The 19,605-nt window shown below is 37.4% G+C and overlaps 1 protein-coding gene across 2 annotated transcripts in view; it reads left to right on the top strand.

Moving 5' to 3' along the window:
- The window catches only part of LOC113500347 (homeobox protein araucan), a 47,725-nt gene that overhangs the window by 18,040 nt on the left and 10,080 nt on the right, over positions 1–19,605 (top strand). For both annotated transcript variants that reach the window (XM_026881145.1, XM_026881209.1), the window contains exon 3: positions 14,816–14,928. In XM_026881145.1, coding sequence (XP_026736946.1) covers positions 14,816–14,928 — 113 coding nt within the window. The remainder of the gene's footprint in view (positions 1–14,815; positions 14,929–19,605) is intronic.

Below are 19,605 nucleotides of genomic sequence, written 5' to 3'. Positions count from 1 at the left end.
GGTCCGGGCGCGCTGGGCCAGAAAACCACCGACACCTCGCGGACCCCGCCGCCGCCGCCACCGCTGCCACCGCCCGAAACACGAAACATTCATATTTAAACGCGAAAATACATTCAAAAAGCGACCCTCATTATTATACCAATTACCTACATCATATCACAACTCAGTTCCGAATGATACGTTTACGTTGTTTGAAATGACACGAAATTTTTCGTTCTGTGTTTTCCTTTAAAATTATGACAGTTGGCGTATGCTTTTTTCATAAATTGCAATAAGTATCCAATTTGTGGTCAGGCGAAGTATGGTTGGAACTGCTGCTCGGTTAACACCTTGTCTGAGTAAAGGGGACAAATGGGCGGTCGGTTTATGCGGCACCCATAAACCTTATAAGGTCCTATAGTCGCCAAAGAATCGAATGTACCCGAGCTACCGCATGCTTTAGACAGGCTTACTAGCGCAAGGCTTTCGATGTAATCACTATACGTTAAGCTTTAATTTGTTAGCACTGTTTTATTTCTTCGAGCTAACTCCCTTTTATTCTATTTTCACGACTTAAACAATTCCCGTGAAACACATGTGAAATCCATAAAGCTCAGACAATCCTGTGAAACGAAAGATTATCCGTATTTTTCGTTTTTCAAGAGGAAGTTTTGAGGGCTTAATCGCACTCTGCTGAAACATTCATAACGGAAGTCTTCGCTGAATATATGAGTGACGCTTGCTACGATTATGACATTAGATGTGTCTTTTGAGTGTTTTTCGTCACGGCTATTCACTTAACATCGGTGTATTTTGTTTTTAACATCCTAAACTGTTAACTTATTTGAACCATTTTATGACTATTAGACTTCTTCGATTTTATCAATGATGCATCTAATAATAATAGCAATTTCGAATGCAATTAGTGAAATTAGATCATTGGAGTTGATATTTTTTTAAAGTTAGTAATGTATCTACTTCTCATTTTTAACTATCATCAATTTGGTTTTCTTCAACCCTGAGAGTTTCAAGTTCACCAATGACTTTTCCGTGGCCATGGCCATCAATTGTAGCAACAAGCTTCCAAAATAAAAATTCTGCTTAAGATATAAACTTGTAAACAAAAGGTAGAGTTCGTTCAACTCATAATTATAATATAATGTGGCAACTTTGTTGTTGTTGGTAATTGTGGATGCATCCTAAACCGCCGGCAGTGAGATCTCTATCTGTCATTTATTTAACGAAGCTGGTACGTACCTACGCTCTGTGACCCTGCATGTTTAATAACAGGTGTTTAAATGTATGTATACTGTCATTGTGTGTCCCTGTTCATACCTAACTCACGACAAGCCCGGCCGGTTCCGTGCAAGCGACGATTTAGCGAACAATGACGACGCTCCACCGCAAATACACTTGTGTCTGTTTCTGGCTATGTAAGTCTTCACCGACCCACAGACCAAACACAACCTTAAACGTTACCCTAGAGGGTGTATTATTCTTTGGTTTCCCTATAAACCGTTGCGGGGGAAAATATTCAACTGCCATTTTTGTACACGAGCAACTCCGGTGGCGGCGTCTGTTCGACTTGCGACTTACAATACAAGCAGCGCCATCTATTGTATGCGTTTGATAATCAATAAAAGGGGTTTGTTTGTTTAACCACTTTTAATGACATTACTTTTGAGACATCGTGTACAATTTTATATAGTATAGAATTAATACCGCGTTAAAACTTATATGTTTTCGTTAGTTTATTACGACGTGTATACTAAAAGAAATGAAAATCGTTTAAGCTTGATCTAATTAAAAGGATTTTTTTAATTCTAAAATCATTCTTTGATTTATGTTACATCTTAAAATTAATTTTAATATAAAATATTGAAATAGATAATCTTCTTTAATACTAAAATAACCTACCTTTGCGCGCGCCTTTGTTTCACGCGTGCTTAATACCTACGGCAAAATAAATAAAGCGGTCTGCTATTTATTTTTATGTTAACGCAAATAATTAAATGAGTCAGAGAGCATTCTTTGAAGATAAAGGCATAAATACATCATAAAACGAGATAAAAACGTTAATTAATATTTAACAAACTGATGGCGAATCATGGAGGGATGTCATAAAATCTCTCATCAGTCGTCTGAAGCATGTGCACTAGCATGTGTCCTGCTACGTATACGTTTATCACTCGTTTATTGCAAACGGAAACCTCCAGCAAACCCTTCTACCATATATCGTTATGGCCTATTGATAGACATATGACGCGCCGGCCCAAATTAACGACTAACAACACCGCATCATATCTCACACATCAAAAACGAACATTCAACATTCGCGCCTCACTTCCAAACACATTTTCTTTAAACAATTAAATTAAAAACAAGCTTCACTTACTCGGAATAACGACAAACGCGCCTACCGATTACAAAAACGTAACAAAACGCCAATTTAAATACATCACTAATCTTAAGTCAAAGAGAATAAGTTTAGAAAAAGCGACCAGAAATTCAATTAAAGGAGAGCATCGAAGTAAGATGCAAGATGCGCGGTCTCTGCGTGCGACTGAGAAAGAAAAAATAAATAAAAGTCAAGAGAAATCAGGCGAATTGAGAATAGCCATTAAGGTGTTAATGAGGGTCTTATTAAGCCGTCTCCTCCCTGTGGGTGGTCTGCCTGTAGTGCTCGCTTTGTTCATTAATCACTGCAGATTAAATTTCGACTTAATTATCAAATGTGTATCACGAGCAACAATGGACGATGAAGTTTTGATAATGCTGTCTTTTTGTTCTCAAGTTAGGTAAGTCACAGTTTGTGACACATAAATGAATCAAACAAAAATAAGAAATCATCGTTTGTAGTGTAGATACCTAAGTATTATTATCAAGTAGTAACAATAAATATGTCAACATTAGCTCGATTATAACAGTTTTTATAGTCAGTTATTAATTAATTTACAACTATTATTATCCCAGCATGTTCTCGTACGCTGATCGCTACGCAGGCTTACGATCGCACTATAGTGCACAGTAAAACTTAGATTGTTTTCAAGCTTAAAAGAGAGAATGGGAAGGTAGAAGTAGTGTTCTACTGTGGAGTATTTTCGGAATTAGTTGTGTCGGTTGAATGTCATGCGGAACAATAAAGCGCGCCTGAAAACGGCCACTTAATCGGAATGTGGGCGATTATTTCGAATGTCCATCGTTCGAATTGAGTTTTCACATTCAATTTCCGAATCCTGTTTATTGGTGCATTTGAGGAAAACGTTATTCCTATTGGTTCTTGTGATGCCTACAGTAAGTGTTTGTTTGTTATTTGATTTCCGTCTCGGCGCCAATCGAACAAAGTGCGAACACTTGGATTGCATTTCAACTGCGAACCAACTGTTTAATACAGATTTGATACAGTTTTCATTTCTATACTTTATTAATATATAAAGCTGAAGAGTTTGTTTGTTTGTTTGAACGTGCTAATCTCAGGCGCTACTGGTCTAAATCGAAAAATTATATTTGTGTTGAATAGACCATTCATCGAGGAAGGTTTTAGGCTATAAACCATTACGCTGCGACTAATAGCGTAAATACAATGGAAAATGTGAAAATAAACAGGGCAGGCATAAATCACAACTTATATCTTCTACCCACGGGGACGAAGTCGCGGGCAACAGCTAGTCTTAGGTAAATTATGCACAACTTGTCCTTACCTACGTCATTTATTTAGGCACTGATGACACAAGTTTTCTCACCTACAGCGATATTTTAAACGGCAATTTTCATTACTCAAACTCTGTTCAAGTTCATGTCAATTTTCTCTTTTTTATATCCTAATTGTCGAATTCTAACATTTTTAAGTTTATTCGGGCAAGAATTAATTATTATGTTCCATAAAAATACCTGCTGCGACCAAAACTAATAAAACTATGCACCTGTCGTTTCCCTAACTAAAATACAATTTTGACATTGCGCCATTAAGTAATGTGAAATCCCTATCTCTCATAGATAACCTATAGGTTGGTTATTAATTATAAGCTTAGGTCTTCTTACCTGAGTTTCTGTTTGTCCTTTTAGCTAGGTAATGCTAAACTTTTAGTTTTTAATTGGTAACGAATGTAGAATTTTTGATAGTTTACATAAATACGAAACGAATATTGGTATATCATAAATATCTTAGTGGACGTCTATTACCACCATTACTCTTTCACCAATTAATTAATCACAAGCGACCTTGCTTCTGAGTAATGACCACACTTCATTTTATTTTCTTTTTAATTAGCTTTAATGGGAAAGGGCATGTGTTCTAAATACAATTTAAATTGTACTGTAACACATTGTAATAAGGCCCGAAATAATTCGAAGGTAGATAGCCGAACATGTGTGATTATGTAAACATGTGTGCGTTGTATTTGTACACAAGTAGGAGTATTCTGTAAATGGATAAGCTATCTTTAGATTGGGAGGTGTACTTAGATAGATAATGTGTACCATAATGGCTGTTTTATTTTGATAGAAGAGCCGTACCTACGCAGGCATTTTTATCGCGAATATACTTTCCTGTTTGCAGTGTAGCAGATGAGAATTTCAATTTGTTTTTATTAAAAAGAAAGGGGTATCACTGAGAGGTTGAAAACGTGACACGTCAATTTGCTCTCAGTTTTCGTACGAATATATTGTTTAAATTTTAATGTAAGCACAAAATATGAGATTAATGATAATAGTCTGATTTTATTTAAAACATTCACTAAATCGTGCTTAAGAAGCTGTAAATGAATGAAAAATTTAGTTTTCATTCATTTTCAAGTGTTGGATTTTTAGTTTCATTTGTAAACCTAATAGGTAAAATATAAAATAAATACTGTTTTGATGTACACAAAGAAATGAAAGAGTCATACAAAATATTCTTGCTTAGTGATATGTAGGTACTAATTGAAAAATATTCGTATCCAAAAAATTATATAGTGTCCCTCGCTCTTTTACCCAAAATATCCTAAGTTAGTTATCGGTTATCAACCAAAAATATAGTTTTCACTTACTAAACACCACCAATTGAGGTCATACCTTTACATGGAAAATTGACAATAAAGACATGAAACATAATTTTAATTTCTGATCAGTTTTCATAATAACGTGTAGTAATTTTTTGTTGTGTTGTATAGTATCTACAAATTGCAACAAACGAGGGTTGGTGAAAGGCTTTTGGAAGTTCAAAATCACTTTTCTTTTAAGAAGATTATGCTAGGTTTACTCGATGTTCAAAGAATTTAAACGTCTTAAAAATACGAGTAGATTTAATAAATATGGGTTGGCAGACGTTTTGTGTACTAGGCTGATAGGCAACAAAAATGTTAATGGTTTGTAAAAATTTTAACGGTACCGTTTAACAAAATTTTTGTTCATAATATTACAATTTACAATAACTCATGAGCGGCTGTACTCGTAAATTACGAACAAAAACAGTTAGTGTCAACTTTAATAACTGCAGCGACATGTCCTACGAGTAAATTAGAAATGTTAAATTTTTCTTTTCCTGCAAATATAAGCATCGTACATGTATGCAGGTGCGATATGTAACATGTGTCACTTTTTGTATACACAATAACAACGTGTCTGTATAAGTGTTACAGTATATAATATCAACCGCCATTGCTTTAATGATGCAATAGAGAGCCGGCGAAACGTGGGTGGGCTTATCAATAGGTATATCGACTATTTGACATAAATGCGTTATACTTAGATTACCTATGTGACAACCGATAAAATGTTGTAAAGCGCCGCCTTGCAGTGATTGACACCGCGCATGTTTACACTGCGATATCCTGACGTAGATACACCTTCTGTATCGGCCGCCTTATCTAGCAGACACATAAGCGTTTTAACGATACCGTACAAACGAAAGATGGTCGAATCGGCGTCTAAAAATACTGTAATGTTCAAATGTGTTCCGATAAGAGTGACAACACCGGGTCGCGCCACTCGGCCCGTTTAAAATGATTCACAAACAATGACCGTTAGTTAACCCCGCAACCCTCGTCTCACCTCAAACGCGTTAATTGCTCCGCAAATATACTCATCTTCGCACTAAGCGTTTACTTGCCGACTTTAATGACTGGTCAAACAGAGCGAGCGCGCGGTTGCGCGGTCAGCCGCGCTGTGGCTCCACCGCTAATAAATCTTCGGATTTTCCCCGATTTCCCGGCGTCCCGCGGCGGCCGGCGCCCTACGTCCACTCTCGTGCCACTCTTATAAATTACCTACACGCTTTTGCTATAAATCACACAATGGTCGGGCTAAATGCATTTACTATTGTTTGAATACACCTCGAACACCACTATCGTGACCGATGTCCGTGTGTGTTGATGCATATTTCATTCGGCGATCATTTTCGGTTTGCGTTAGTTGTTTCGTACCTACACGAGGCAGACGTTAGTCAGCATTCTTGGTCGGCACGGGAAATTTGTTACTTCTCTTTGTTTGCTCCGGAACTGATGGATATTATGACCGTTCCGTTTGGAGGCGCTCGCGATTAATCTTAAGAGAAAAGTTTGGCTGGCCGTTTGATCTAAGGAAACAGTCTAATGCGCGATAATTGAAAGTTTTACGAGGAACGGACGAGGGTAGGATAAGCTTAAAAATTAACGATAATATTGTATGTGCCGTTTACTAAGCGATCTGTGACCACTTAACAATATAAAGGTGCTTATTTCGACCGTTATCTCGACCGGAAGCAAAAAAAAAACGTGATTCAGGCGTAATTTTTGTCCGCTGGCCGTCCGACGCGCTAAGCATTAGTCGAATAAAAAACAAGGTGTCGATTAAACTTGAGATAGCTTTTAACTACGTAATTATTTAATTTTAAGTTTGTTTTAGGATGACGTGGTTTGTGTTGTGGAAATCATTTGCATAATAAGAAAGTTTATAAAGGCAAATTATACATGACGTTTATTTAAAATATAGATCTAACAACAATAATTATGTAAATTCAGTTCCAATGCTGCCATAGAAATTTTAATTTATTATTTTTACGAACGACTCATGGCAGGCTTGACAACAGCAACGTTTAATTTACAAGTAAGTAGGTTATAAGTTTTGTAAAAAAAATACTAAATAATACAAAATTCAGATGTCACTCCACGCAATGCGATTACATTGTAATTCCACAATACGTTTTTGACACTTCATTTCTTTTGTAATAGTTTTGCAACACAACAAAGCAAAGGCAAAATTTAATGCCGCTTAAAATATTGTGACACAAACGTGTATCCTACTTTGTGATCGATTTAGGACCACCGAAGTAGTAGGGGCACTAATTCAAAACGGAATAAATGATACGTCACCGACAACAATGGCTCAATGAAGACATCTCGTCGTGCAAGCGAAGTTCTACGATAGGTACATTGTATATTCAGCGGAAAATAATCGCAGAGAAGCGCTTTACAGTTGGTAAATTTCGAGTGAGTTTTTTGCGAGTTATTGTAGCGATTCGGACAGATGTCACGGGCAGGGATTCCGCGACAACAAAAGCGCCCCGGGGGCGCATTGTCCTCTCCTCCCCGACCTCCCCGCATCGACCATTAACGCTGACACCTCTAACATTTATTTCTATATCAAAATAATACTGTATAATTTATTCAATTATTTATAGTTATATTCAGTGTATAATAGTTATTGCTCTAAATGGTTTTTAATGTCCTTATTTTAAAAGTAATTTATACGTGCAGTCAGGCTTTTACAGCTGCGTTTCACCCTCCAATGACGGCTATTAGCAAGACATCAGATAAATACGATAAACTCGAAGCTCCGGAAACTCTTATGAGCTGTCGTAGTCTGCGTTTCATTTTAATTTAATGCTTACGCGGCTTATTATTGAATTTGATGTTTTTCGCTTTTAATTTTCTCATCTCTATTAAGTAATTTAGAATCAACTGCGGGTAATAAACATTAGCATTGTATTTATAATTGTTTAGAGAATAATTAAACATGGTTAGCTTAGTTTTATCAGCTGAATAATTGAGGCGTTGTTACCGAGTGTAAGTTTTGTGTTTGCGGCTATACGAGCCCCGTAATGGAGACAGTTTTAGTGGAGTTAGAAGTTGAGGCAGACGAGGATTAAGAGTGAGGTGAGGCCTTGGGCCGCTTCGCCGCGGAGGGTACGCCGCGGACCGCAGCCGCCGCGGCTGCTCCTCTCGCCGAATCAATCACAGGGACTCAATAATTGAACGCCCTCGGCGGCTCCACACCGAGGCTCCCCCGACCTAATTACCTCTCTCGCCCTCCACACGCGCACGGCTCATTAAGAACCGTCTGTTGTTTGTTCTCCTAATTAAAGTGGAGCTTTATCGGTCTCGGGGCCCCGTCTAATTGATATCATTGCGAGCGTTTACGATCATTGAATTACGCCGGCCGCGATCGGTTACCGTCGGGTTCGGCAGTTAAACGTGACCGCACATTGTCTGTGTCTGAGCTCCAATTGACTTGTTTAATCCCGGTTTATTGTTTATTTATGGTACGCTGTTAAAGTGGAGTCGCGCCATTTCTTCATAATCAATTTGCATAGGTGTATCGGTCTATGCACAAAAATTAACGATAGCTCTTAATACGCCATCAGTCAAATAAAAGAATAAGAAATCTTACTCAATCGTTGAAGGTACTCATTAATAAGCTTGCGAACTTCCACCAATAAGGTTTTAATAACGGCGTACAACTCAATTCCAAATTACGACCGTTCACTCAATTTTCAATAATAAAGTGTTGTAAAAAGAAATGTTTCTGATTAAGAACACAATATCATGCATAATAAAATAATATTAACTCGATACCAAAAGAAATAACTTTCAGCTCTCGAAGTGGAAAATAACCAATTTCGTTTAAATCACAATCTAGCAATTCTTTGATACCCGTGAAATTGCCGTAACGAAATAAATGTTAAATAAAACGTAAAATAAAATTATTGTGCCTCCACAAACAAATAATTGGAACGGGAACGTACCTAAAACGGCCGCGCCCGTCGCCGCTCGTTTTATGGCTTATTTGGGGGAAAGCTTTATTGAAGTTAGCTAGGTTGTCTGCGCGCCGCGACTCCCGCCCTTAGCGCGCGGCGCCCACGGCTCACAGTGCGCTGTCGCAAGCCCTTGCGTCACTGGCGTGCGCCATGAAATGACTTTTTCGTTTGTATTCGCTCTTTATCCACTTAGAGTCATTCTTTTTTCCACTCGCTACAATTCACTTTTAGATTCTGCTAGTAGTGTTTCCTACCGGTATTATTTTATAGCATGAATAATTTTATTTCTTTTTTGTAGTTACGGTCTAAGGACTAGGGTATATTAAACCATCGATGATATATTGGATCTCCGATTCGTAAGCTGGCGTTATGTTTTGCTTAGACGCACGTAGGACTTGCTGTGCTGCAAGACGTATTATAATAGAGTTTATGATGCAGAAAATGTTATCGCCGTACACGATACCGAAGTAAAATCAGGCCTTTAACTGGCGCACAGTAGCCAGAAAGCTGAGTCGCGGGATGATGGAGTGTCGTCGATTTGGCAAGGCGGCGGGTCGGCGCGGCGCCTCGGGCGGAGCCGGGGCGCGCGCTAGCTCAATAAGCGGCTGCAACCACCGATGGGGTACGAATTTATGAACCGTCAAATAACTTATCACCAGTTTAATGCAATGAAATAAACGAGCCTTATTTATGAACCGCACAGATCAGTCGAACGTGAACTTTGTCTTTTTTGTTTCTAGGGTCGCGGCCGTAGTTGGATCTTATTTATGGATCTAGCGGCGCGTGTGAATAACGTTAATAGTGGGGCCGGCCCCTTTTCGCTACTGTTTATATTTATTTGGGGTTGGTGTAATGAGTCTATCTGGCGCGCTGACTCGCGGAGTCTGTGAAGAATTGATTAAAATGTTGTTAGACTCAGTCTTACGGAAAAGGGGAATGAATTGTTGCGGATAAGATTTTTCGAGAGTTAATAAATGAGTTTTATCACCCCAGTTAAATAAACACATTCGAGATTTGCAAACTGAAACGTTAATACAAAAGGGAGCGCGTATTTACGTTTGCAGTGTACAGCTGTTTCAAGTGTTTCGTATATTCTGTAAAGGGCAAGATTGCTAACAAAACACGACCACTGATTTCTCAAAAATCATTCGATGACAATTTCCAGACATATTAGTTTACAAATATACAAATTACAACAAAATCTTCACTATTTTAGAACTACCAAATTCCGAAAGTTGAATGTAATATTGAAATAACAGCGTAAGCTCTACAGTAATACAAAAGTAATGTAATTTGAATCTAAATCCTTTATCACTCCCTTGTTAACTATAAACAAAAAAAAAGTTCATAAATCGTTAACACGACTCGGATATGCATAGTCGTATAAGTAATAATAGCATAATCATTAATGTTCGGGCAGGCACGTGCGTTCTCGAGTTTCGGCGCTAATGTTGGGGGCGAGACAATCATCAGTCATAGTTAGCAAGCGACCTCCGAGGGAACCGCGCTGCCCTGTCACCGCCAGGAAAAGCAATTTTTATCACGGTCCCACAAAAGAGTTGCGGTCGCGAATTTGTCACTGGATTATTTGCTGGGGAACGTCGAAAATGTGTAATGTTTACTTATACAATGATAGATATTAATGATACGGTAATCATTTACAGTTGCTCTCTTGCTCTCTGACTTTCGTAGTGGTTTTCAAGTTCCAATCCTATTGTACAGTGGGCCCTCTGCGGTTTCCAAGGGGATTTAGATGATCCAAGATGAATCATTGTAATAGCTACTGTACTTGGTTATTGTTAATAACAAGTGTAGTGATCAAATCTCAGGGTTTTTGGTTAGTTTCTTGTTGGCTATTTGAATGTCGTTTATCAATTATTTTATTATGTACCCCAACCAGACCAATCGGCAAATCAGATAATATCCTTTGAAGACACCCATTTGAAATGTTTAAATGCTTGTTTAAATTAGTTTTGACAACTTATCATGATAGAGATTGTAATCTCATGATTATCAACACCGACCAATTGAAAACACTAAATTTTCAAAACGAATTTCTTAGAATAGAAACAAGCAAGTCAATGCCATGTCTATCAAGAGATCGATGATCGATTACCGCTTGTTGTTAATTATTATCGAGTTCATTTAACGTATCTGCTTCGATCTCCACAATATCGCACAAGTCTTTATAAAAAACAGAGTTTTTAATCTAAACTTCGATTTAGCTTAAAAGAGTTTGTTATAAGCTCTTCCAGTACCTGTCATTGTTACAAAATCGGCGGAGTTTCAGAAAACAGAAAGCGGTGTCACGTTTTGTGAGGGTGGTAATAGAGTTACATTAGAGGGACTGCCAACAGGAAATAACTGCGTAAAAATAACCGTATACGATCACTTATATCGCATAAACTATTGCGGAATACAGATTCTTTTAGTTTGAACTTATATAAAATGTATTTTTGGATGCCGGTTCGTTGTTTTTTAACTAACGTAATTGACTCTTTTTCTATCAAAATATGTAGGTATCGTAAATTTAAGTTTGATTTGACTTTTCTAAATTCATACATCTTCAAGTTACTTCTCTAACCCAGAGGTTAACATGCTTTGAAAACATACCTACGATAGATTGTAACGCTCTGAAGTATTCATATTTAATTTACGACTTATTTTTTTATTGTAATTCTGTTTTCTGCTGGATCGCTGATTCATTAAATATTTATGCTAGGCATGCGAAATAAGAAATTCAGATTGATAGACTGGAAAATTCTACACTTAGCGCTCATTATTATTTCTCACATTATTAGCGTGTATGTTTAGAATTAATCATTTAAAACGATTATTTACTTTGTAAGCGTGTTCGTTAGTCTATCTAACATCCCGGATTAGATTGTTCCAAAGCCGATTAGCCGAGTATAAATCACATATTGATTCAATAACAATTCACAGGATTCGGTTTTGTCGTATCGAAAAAAATATACCAACACTCGTACCTAACCATTGCTAGTCCTATTAGATAATCCAGTAAAGCAAATTAGTAACTGAACGATACGGTAAAACATTTACTAAACTAAAAGAGGATTAGTCACAGCCAGCCACAGGCTCACAGCGTTTGACTGTAAAAGGATCGTTTGGTTACGAATGTGCTCTACGCATAGTGAGGTTTAAAATATGTTTTATTCGTTTGAATAGACAATAAGGATTTCTCAATTTTTGTGTACCTATTATAAAATTATTTTTATCTTTAAAAAACAACACTTTTAAGCTTTTATGCTTTTTTTATTATTATCAACGTATTCTGTACTACCGTGCTCCAAAACCCATCCTTATACCTCACCTCATTAAAAAAAGATCACATTTATTAGCAACTATAAGTTGAATATACCGATCTAAAACTTATTCAAATGGAGCGTAATATTTTTCACTTATTACCAAATAGCCATCTGTTTGTCTCGACACGATCCGAATGTGACGTTAACGAGAAACGTGACATCCAACATGCAATAAGGATTTGCAAGTCCGTACTATCGTGTCGAACATAAATCGAATGACGTCACCAATGACAATAATTACTAATGCAAACAGGTAACTATGCCGAACAATTTGTCTGCGCAATGAACAAACGAGCTGTTTACTGAGTACAACTATTATGTTCAGTTCTTGGACAATAATTATGCTATTATCTTACAAATACTGGTTACCATTCTAATAAAGAATGTTACGAGACTTGCTTTTTCATACTTTTTTTTCTCTTTAATTGCTAACGTTACTTTTTATCGCTTATTTTACACTCGTGTACATAATTTCGCTTATCTGTTTAAACTTCATGCATTTTTAGTTTTATAACGAACTGTTTTGAATCTTACGGTGCTTTGGCAACTAGATAGTTTTTATGGGTTTTCTAGAAAAGTAGGGATTTGTTTTTTTTTTAACTAGTACAGCGTAAAGTACTAAAAAAAAATGATTCAACCTTTTTAAATTTAACAAATAAAATCAATGACCAGAATGTTCAAGTCTCATAAAGAGATTAGGGAACAGAAAATAAACTTTCTATTGCTCCACGATTCAGTCAAGGCACAGGAACAGCGCTGTTCGCTGTGGTTACCGTTAGAGCGGCGACTTCTGACACCCTTATCGAATAGGCTGTTGAATAAATTACCCTATCTATAGGTGTATGATATCCGGTATGTAATAAGCCAACTATACCTTAGCGTCAGTGTAGAATGGTGACTAAGGTTACTAGACTTATTATTACAATATTATGTCGTTATTTACATACAAAAAGAAACTATTTTCCAAACGTAAGCAGAATGTTTTTTTTCTATAATGCATTAATGATTATAAGCAGGTAAATTTTTTACACATTAAAATTGATGGTTATTATTAAAATTAGAAAAAAAATTTCAAGAATTAAGATATAATTATGAAAAATATATTTTAAGAGCAAACTTATTTAAAATAGAAAATCCAACCTTTGGAAGTAAGTTTACATGTCAAATAGATAAAAAGCCATTTTCTCCTTGGGGTAGTAAATAAAGTGCCATTTGTCATCGGGCGTCTGTCACAGTGACGTAGTGACGAATGTTCTAAAACTACCTTCGCGGCTTCGGTGCGTTTTGTTACAAAGAAAAATGTTCCGTAACGTCACTTTTTCTACTTTTAGAAAAATACGACTTCATAGTGCAAGATTATATTACATTTCGTATACACAACTGAGACTGAGAATGCTAGTTTCTTAAAAAATACAAAAAACGCAAACAAGTCTTGTCTAACCTCAGATTAGACTATTTTTTCCACAGTCCTATCGCAGAACGAAAACAAATTACAAAACACAACGACTCACACTTTTCCTACTTAAAATAGGGGGACAAATAAGCTTGCTCTTTTTATTCAGTTATCGCGTCACAACCAGTGGCATACGTATCATAATGCTTTTCATTTTATTATCAGAGATGCGACTTAGGGTGAGACAAGGGACCGAGTCCCGAGGCGCGCTCGAATCGTTCACACTTTTAATTTAGTTGCTCCTAATGTATGCGAATAACTGAGTAAAGAGGGTAGCATCCCCGCGCACTACCTCACTGTTAAACAACTATCACGCGTGGGGTGCGTTAGGCCTTAATAGTTTTCCCCTCTGCTTCCATACATTATGCAAATACGCCAGTGATATGTCAGCCAGTACACTTGGGACTTTTATTGTTGTTCGTGAGTTTATTCCCTTCTATTAAGTTAACTTTAATTAAATTCAAGCCGACGTATTTGTTAGGCCGATTGACTGAAAGGTATTAAGTGTCGAGATTTATCCGCTTACATGTGGGCTTAGCGATGCAGAGTGCTAGCGTTAATGGTTAACGAATTTAATATCGTTGGGCTATGACATGAACGTTCACGGGTACAATGAGTCTTAAGAAAGACCTTAACATACCTTTAGGTTGAGTACGTTTACTCGTGATTATTTACAATAACTTATCGTATCTTACGAGATTGCTCTTGCCTAAATACTTTTCTCTAAAAACTAGTCGTAAAAGCAAATATTTAATACTATTCAAACGAGAGAGGATGTTTAATTATCTAAAGCTATTTTGACTGAAAATGATTTGACGTTCAATATAATTATATTTATAACAGACCATGAATCTTAAGATTTGACGGGCGATTCTTCAATTCCTCATCTATTTGTATCAATGTTCAGTTTTATTATCTCGGCGCATTAACGCGTCCATCATGTTCAATCTGTCGTGTGAGTTAATTATAAATGAGTGTGTTGAAATAAACTGTATCAATAGTGATGTATAAACAAGATCATTTGGCCAGCGGCATGTTTGTTTATTGTGTCGTGCGGTATTTCAGAGCAACCCTTACGCGCTCAAGGAGGGCGGCGGCGAGATGTCTGCGTGGACGTCGGCCGGCCTTCAACCCTCCGGCGGCTACTACCCTTACGACCCCACACTCGCAGCCTACGGGTAAGTCCCCAGGGTCCAGGAGACCCCAGAGGTCCACAGCGCCCGCGCCACTTTAGATAAAGCCCACGCCGCGCCGCACCCGGATTAACATAATACCTCCCTATCGAGACTTATCTCTCTAATAGATTGCAATGCGAAAGGCTCGTGTTTGTATTTGGCGACTCGCTTTGACTTTAATAAATATTCTCGTGTTGTGCATATGTACCCCCTGACATGTTTTAGTGTTATTGGATTCGGACGCGTTTTCCTGAGTGACAGTTTAAACAATGGTTCTACTGAATACATTTACATACTTGTAGCAAAACTTTAACGTAATGTCTTCACGATGTTCCCCGTATCGACTCACTCGTTAAGTCGATAAGTTTATTAGTTGTTTGATTAGCTTGTCCCCAATAACGTCTCAATAATATTTGCTCATGAAATCCTCATAAAATATTTGTCATTACGATCTGTCATTGTGTTGAGCTGATTATAAGACCGTTTTGTGTAACAACCGTTGGTTTCAAATAACACATTTGGACATTGTCAAATCACATGTCATTATTAACGTGTTGACATTTTATACGCGGTCGTTAAAAGCCAGTGACTATTGGCTGTCATACGACTCAGAAAGGTTTTGTTAAATATAGATTGTGGTGCGGGATGCCACTTAACAGTTTATACAATTAGTGATAATCAGGTTCCCTTAACATATTCAGTAAACATGCCCATTAAATACTTAACACGTATGTTGTTTACGGAATAACGGAATGCGGATTGTAATTATTCTCTCCCTGTAAATGTTATAATAGAAATCTGATACCACGCATCTTTCGCATCAACGTCATCGTCGGTTTACTGCGCAATTTGCAGCTTGTTTTGCCTGAAGACTATAAGTGTAGTGTAAATGTGACACCTTAAATAAAACTGAGTAATAATTTAAAAACAATTATAAAAAATACAAGTGCACCGATAAAGGCATACACAGTACACACGTAGTAGTGCGCTAGGCAGTGCGTGTCGGCCGCAAGGGACAAATGACCGAGTAACCACTCCCGGTTGTTCGCCGTCCCGCTTCGACACGTACACACCGACGCCTGTGAGAGAGACAGATGACGCCACATACATTCGCGCTAGTGCTTGATTAATTCACAGTTTTTCTTTGAAACGCGATCACACGACGCGTTGCGTTGACGTTTTCGGCAAACTTATCAACCCGTCAGACTTGTCGACGAGCAAGGGTGGCCTCGTATTCCATTTTATTTATATCGCTTTGACTACATGAAATACTTCAATAAATCGGCAGCGTCGTCATAAGAGTGTCATAACAATGTATTATGCGGACGCATCAATTAAATATAAGTTTCACGGCGCACTTGAAATTTATCCGTCCATGAATCACATTGAAACTGCCTGAAAATAAAAACAAATCATGATACATCAAAGCGGAGTTATGCTGACAATTCGGCTGCGCTCGACTTAATATATAGCGGGCGGTGCGTTATAATCTAAAAATAATTAGAGGCGACATTAGTTTTTATGCGTAAAAAAGACGCGACGTTACGGTGTCGTGGCGGGACGAGCACGGAAATACACCGTGATATATAGCGGCCCGATGTTCCGACACAATTGTTCTACTCCGACGCACGCATAGGATGATCACTTTCAGGCCGCCTTGCTGGAACACCCTAAACAAATTTATTCAATACTCAACACCTACAGCCAGTAATGGTGTTAAACAAAATATTTATACAACACACTGGTCCCAAGTTCCTAAATAATTCATTTATTTGCAAGTGTAATTAGAAACAGTTGCCAACGAAATTGTTGTGTATTCATTTCAAAAGAAAAACTTCATAAGAGCCTCATAAAACGTTCCGAGGGTCGCAATAAGTTAGGCGGACCGAATAAATAGCCTCACAAAGAAACAACTACGGTGAAAAGCGTACATAAGCAACAAAACTTGGCCGCGAGTGTAGGCGCACTCGAGTTAAGTACCGTTGGTGTATTATTTGGAACAGCCTGTAATCTGCCACGCCCGCCGCGCGCCGAAATGAAAAATTACTCAGCTATTTTTAACAAAAGTCTCGAGCACAGAAAACGTACAAAAATTAGAGAAAAGAGACGAGGGAGCACTTGTACCGCACCATTGAGATCAAAATGCGCAGGAAATTACCGCGCCCGGAGCACGGAGCTCCGAGGGAATTATTTGTGTGCCAACGATTTGGGTTGTTACTTTTTTAAATAAGCCAAGTAAGGGCGCTTGTTAACGAGATACGATGCTCAAGCGACATTTATTACCGTTTAGCACACTTTTGTTTAGCTATTTTTGGAGACTATCATGATTATTGATCGTTTTTTCGTAAAAGATACTTTCTTTTGAAATAAAAGGTAGAATAAATTACAATGTAGCAACTACGTTAAAAAATAACTAAATTGTGTCTCGTCAGAACTTTCCTTGTACTTAAATACCGACAAACACAATAAATGTTCAGACCTACAAATAGGTAGACGAGTCTAATGCAATGTGAACATAAAATAATAAATCGTGCAATAGAACTAGCTTCAAATAATTATAAAAATATAGTTATATGTTTTATGTGCAGGTGCAATTCATAAGAATTTCTCATTACGCCGCCGTCAAACATAAGCTAGAATTGTTAATTATTTTGTCGCTGTCAAAACCTACAAAAACCGTAAGTTATCGGAAGACAATTACCGTTGCGTGTATTGATCATAATTAATACGTCATATAGAGCGTTCCAATCAGGTGTAAGTTAATAAATGTATCAGATAATTGTAAGGTGCGGGGCTCGACAGGAGGAAGCCGGCGTAATTAACTAATTACCACAGAATAAAAATATGATTGACACTCTCACATCCGTTATGAAATATTCTTGCTATGGACATAGTATTGACGGCTTACATATTCATCAAAACTTATTAAAACATTGAAGTTTAAGTATAACATAGTGTTAAGTACTAATTTGCACACAAAATAATATCTAATGCATATTTTTTTTTAATATTTATATTATTTATCAAGAACAACAGGTATAAATATGTTAAAAAAGAATAGTATTTCCTGATCTTTAGATAACTTCTAAAAATTGAAATAGGTAATTAACCTTTTTCAGACAGTATTGAGTAGCTATATTTTTTAAGCCATGCCGTTTTTAAAAATCATCGAAAATTTATTGATTATTTCAAATGAAATAAAATGAAACCCGTCCTTGACTCATTTGACAATCAAAAAGTCAACTCTTTTATTACACGTGTTTTGTCGGTATTATCAATAAACTTTAAGTATATCGATCCATCTACATTGTATTACTAATTAGATATCTGTTGTACCAAGTTGTACAATTTGCCTTAATTCCTATTGTAGTATAATTATGACGAAGTAGGTATGTAGGTATAGATAAAAGGCAACAAGATAGGTAATTATGTTGAACACATCATGTTACATGCAACAAGTAACGTATAACATACTCGTTGCGTTTTAGCAGAATTCATTTTCGATTTTTTTGTTCAAGAATAACATGTAAAAGTTAACGAAAATCGAAATAGCAAGTACAAAGGTAGATTAGGCCACTTGCTGTCAAAATGAGCGCAACAAACAGTTCCTAAAACGCGTATTCGAGTAGCACTTGAGTTACGAATCCTAATTCTAATACGAGTCAAGCCTCCCCTACCACGGGGGGTATTACTTATGTACATTCGTACATAGATGTACGGTTTACGGGGGAGGGCACGTAGAGCCCGCAATTCCCCCAAGCGGGTAGATCGTAAACCTTCGATACCGCGAATTGAATACTCGGCAAGCGCAAATATGTAGCAACGGTTGTAAGCGCCCGCCCAACACAGCGCCTCGTCGGCCCGGGGTGACCTACCATACACACATTATTCTATTGGAAGTTTTGGTACTATCTCTAAGCAAAGTTTTTCATAAATAACTTTATGATATCAAAGATGTATGGTATTTCGAAGTTTGTTACATATTCTGGACTTAAAAATGTAGAGCTTAAAATTACAGATCAAAGTGATTCATAGTTTTCAACCAAAAGTTACATACATGTAAATATTCTTAAAAGTCAACACACAGGAAACGTCTTAGAGAATTAATCCACACATTTGTTCAGAGCACGAATATGGAACATTATTCAAACCTCGACCATCGGTTTAATGTTTGCGTCCCCAAATTAACAAAGATACAAAGTATTTCCGCCCATGAAAGTATTAACATTCTCGGAGCCGAGTGCATGTGTTCTCACAGGGCGGGCGCGCGGAGTAAGTGGACTGTCTAAATTAATTAACAAAGCTTAAAGGATTCTACCCTTGCAGCAGCTTCAGTGCTGTAAACCGAACTGGGACTTGTAGAATCAATAAAACCAAAAGCAATAAAGCGCTGTTTTTCCTAACCCACGCTGTCGTCACTAACCGCCGTAGATTTCTGAAGAGCTTATTCGTGTTCAAACTAATGCGGTTTGGTTTCAGAGGCTTTGTGAAGACGCGCGTTTGACACTTGTATTAATAAAACGGGATTCAAGTTTTATACGAAAATACATACGATACGTACATATACGGCGATTTCCATAAATTGATCCGAAAAGTTTTTAAAGTCGCATCGGTGTAGTTTAAATAAAAGCACCGGCGGTCGGCGCGCGAGGACTGTGTCGCCGGCCGGCGGTCGTTCGG

Source organism: Trichoplusia ni, chromosome 1 (genome assembly GCF_003590095.1).
Source record: "Trichoplusia ni isolate ovarian cell line Hi5 chromosome 1, tn1, whole genome shotgun sequence".
Classification (NCBI taxonomy): Eukaryota; Metazoa; Arthropoda; class Insecta; order Lepidoptera; family Noctuidae; genus Trichoplusia; species Trichoplusia ni.
Note: the sequence above shows the minus strand (reverse complement) of the source record. Positions and strands in the feature narration are given on the sequence as shown.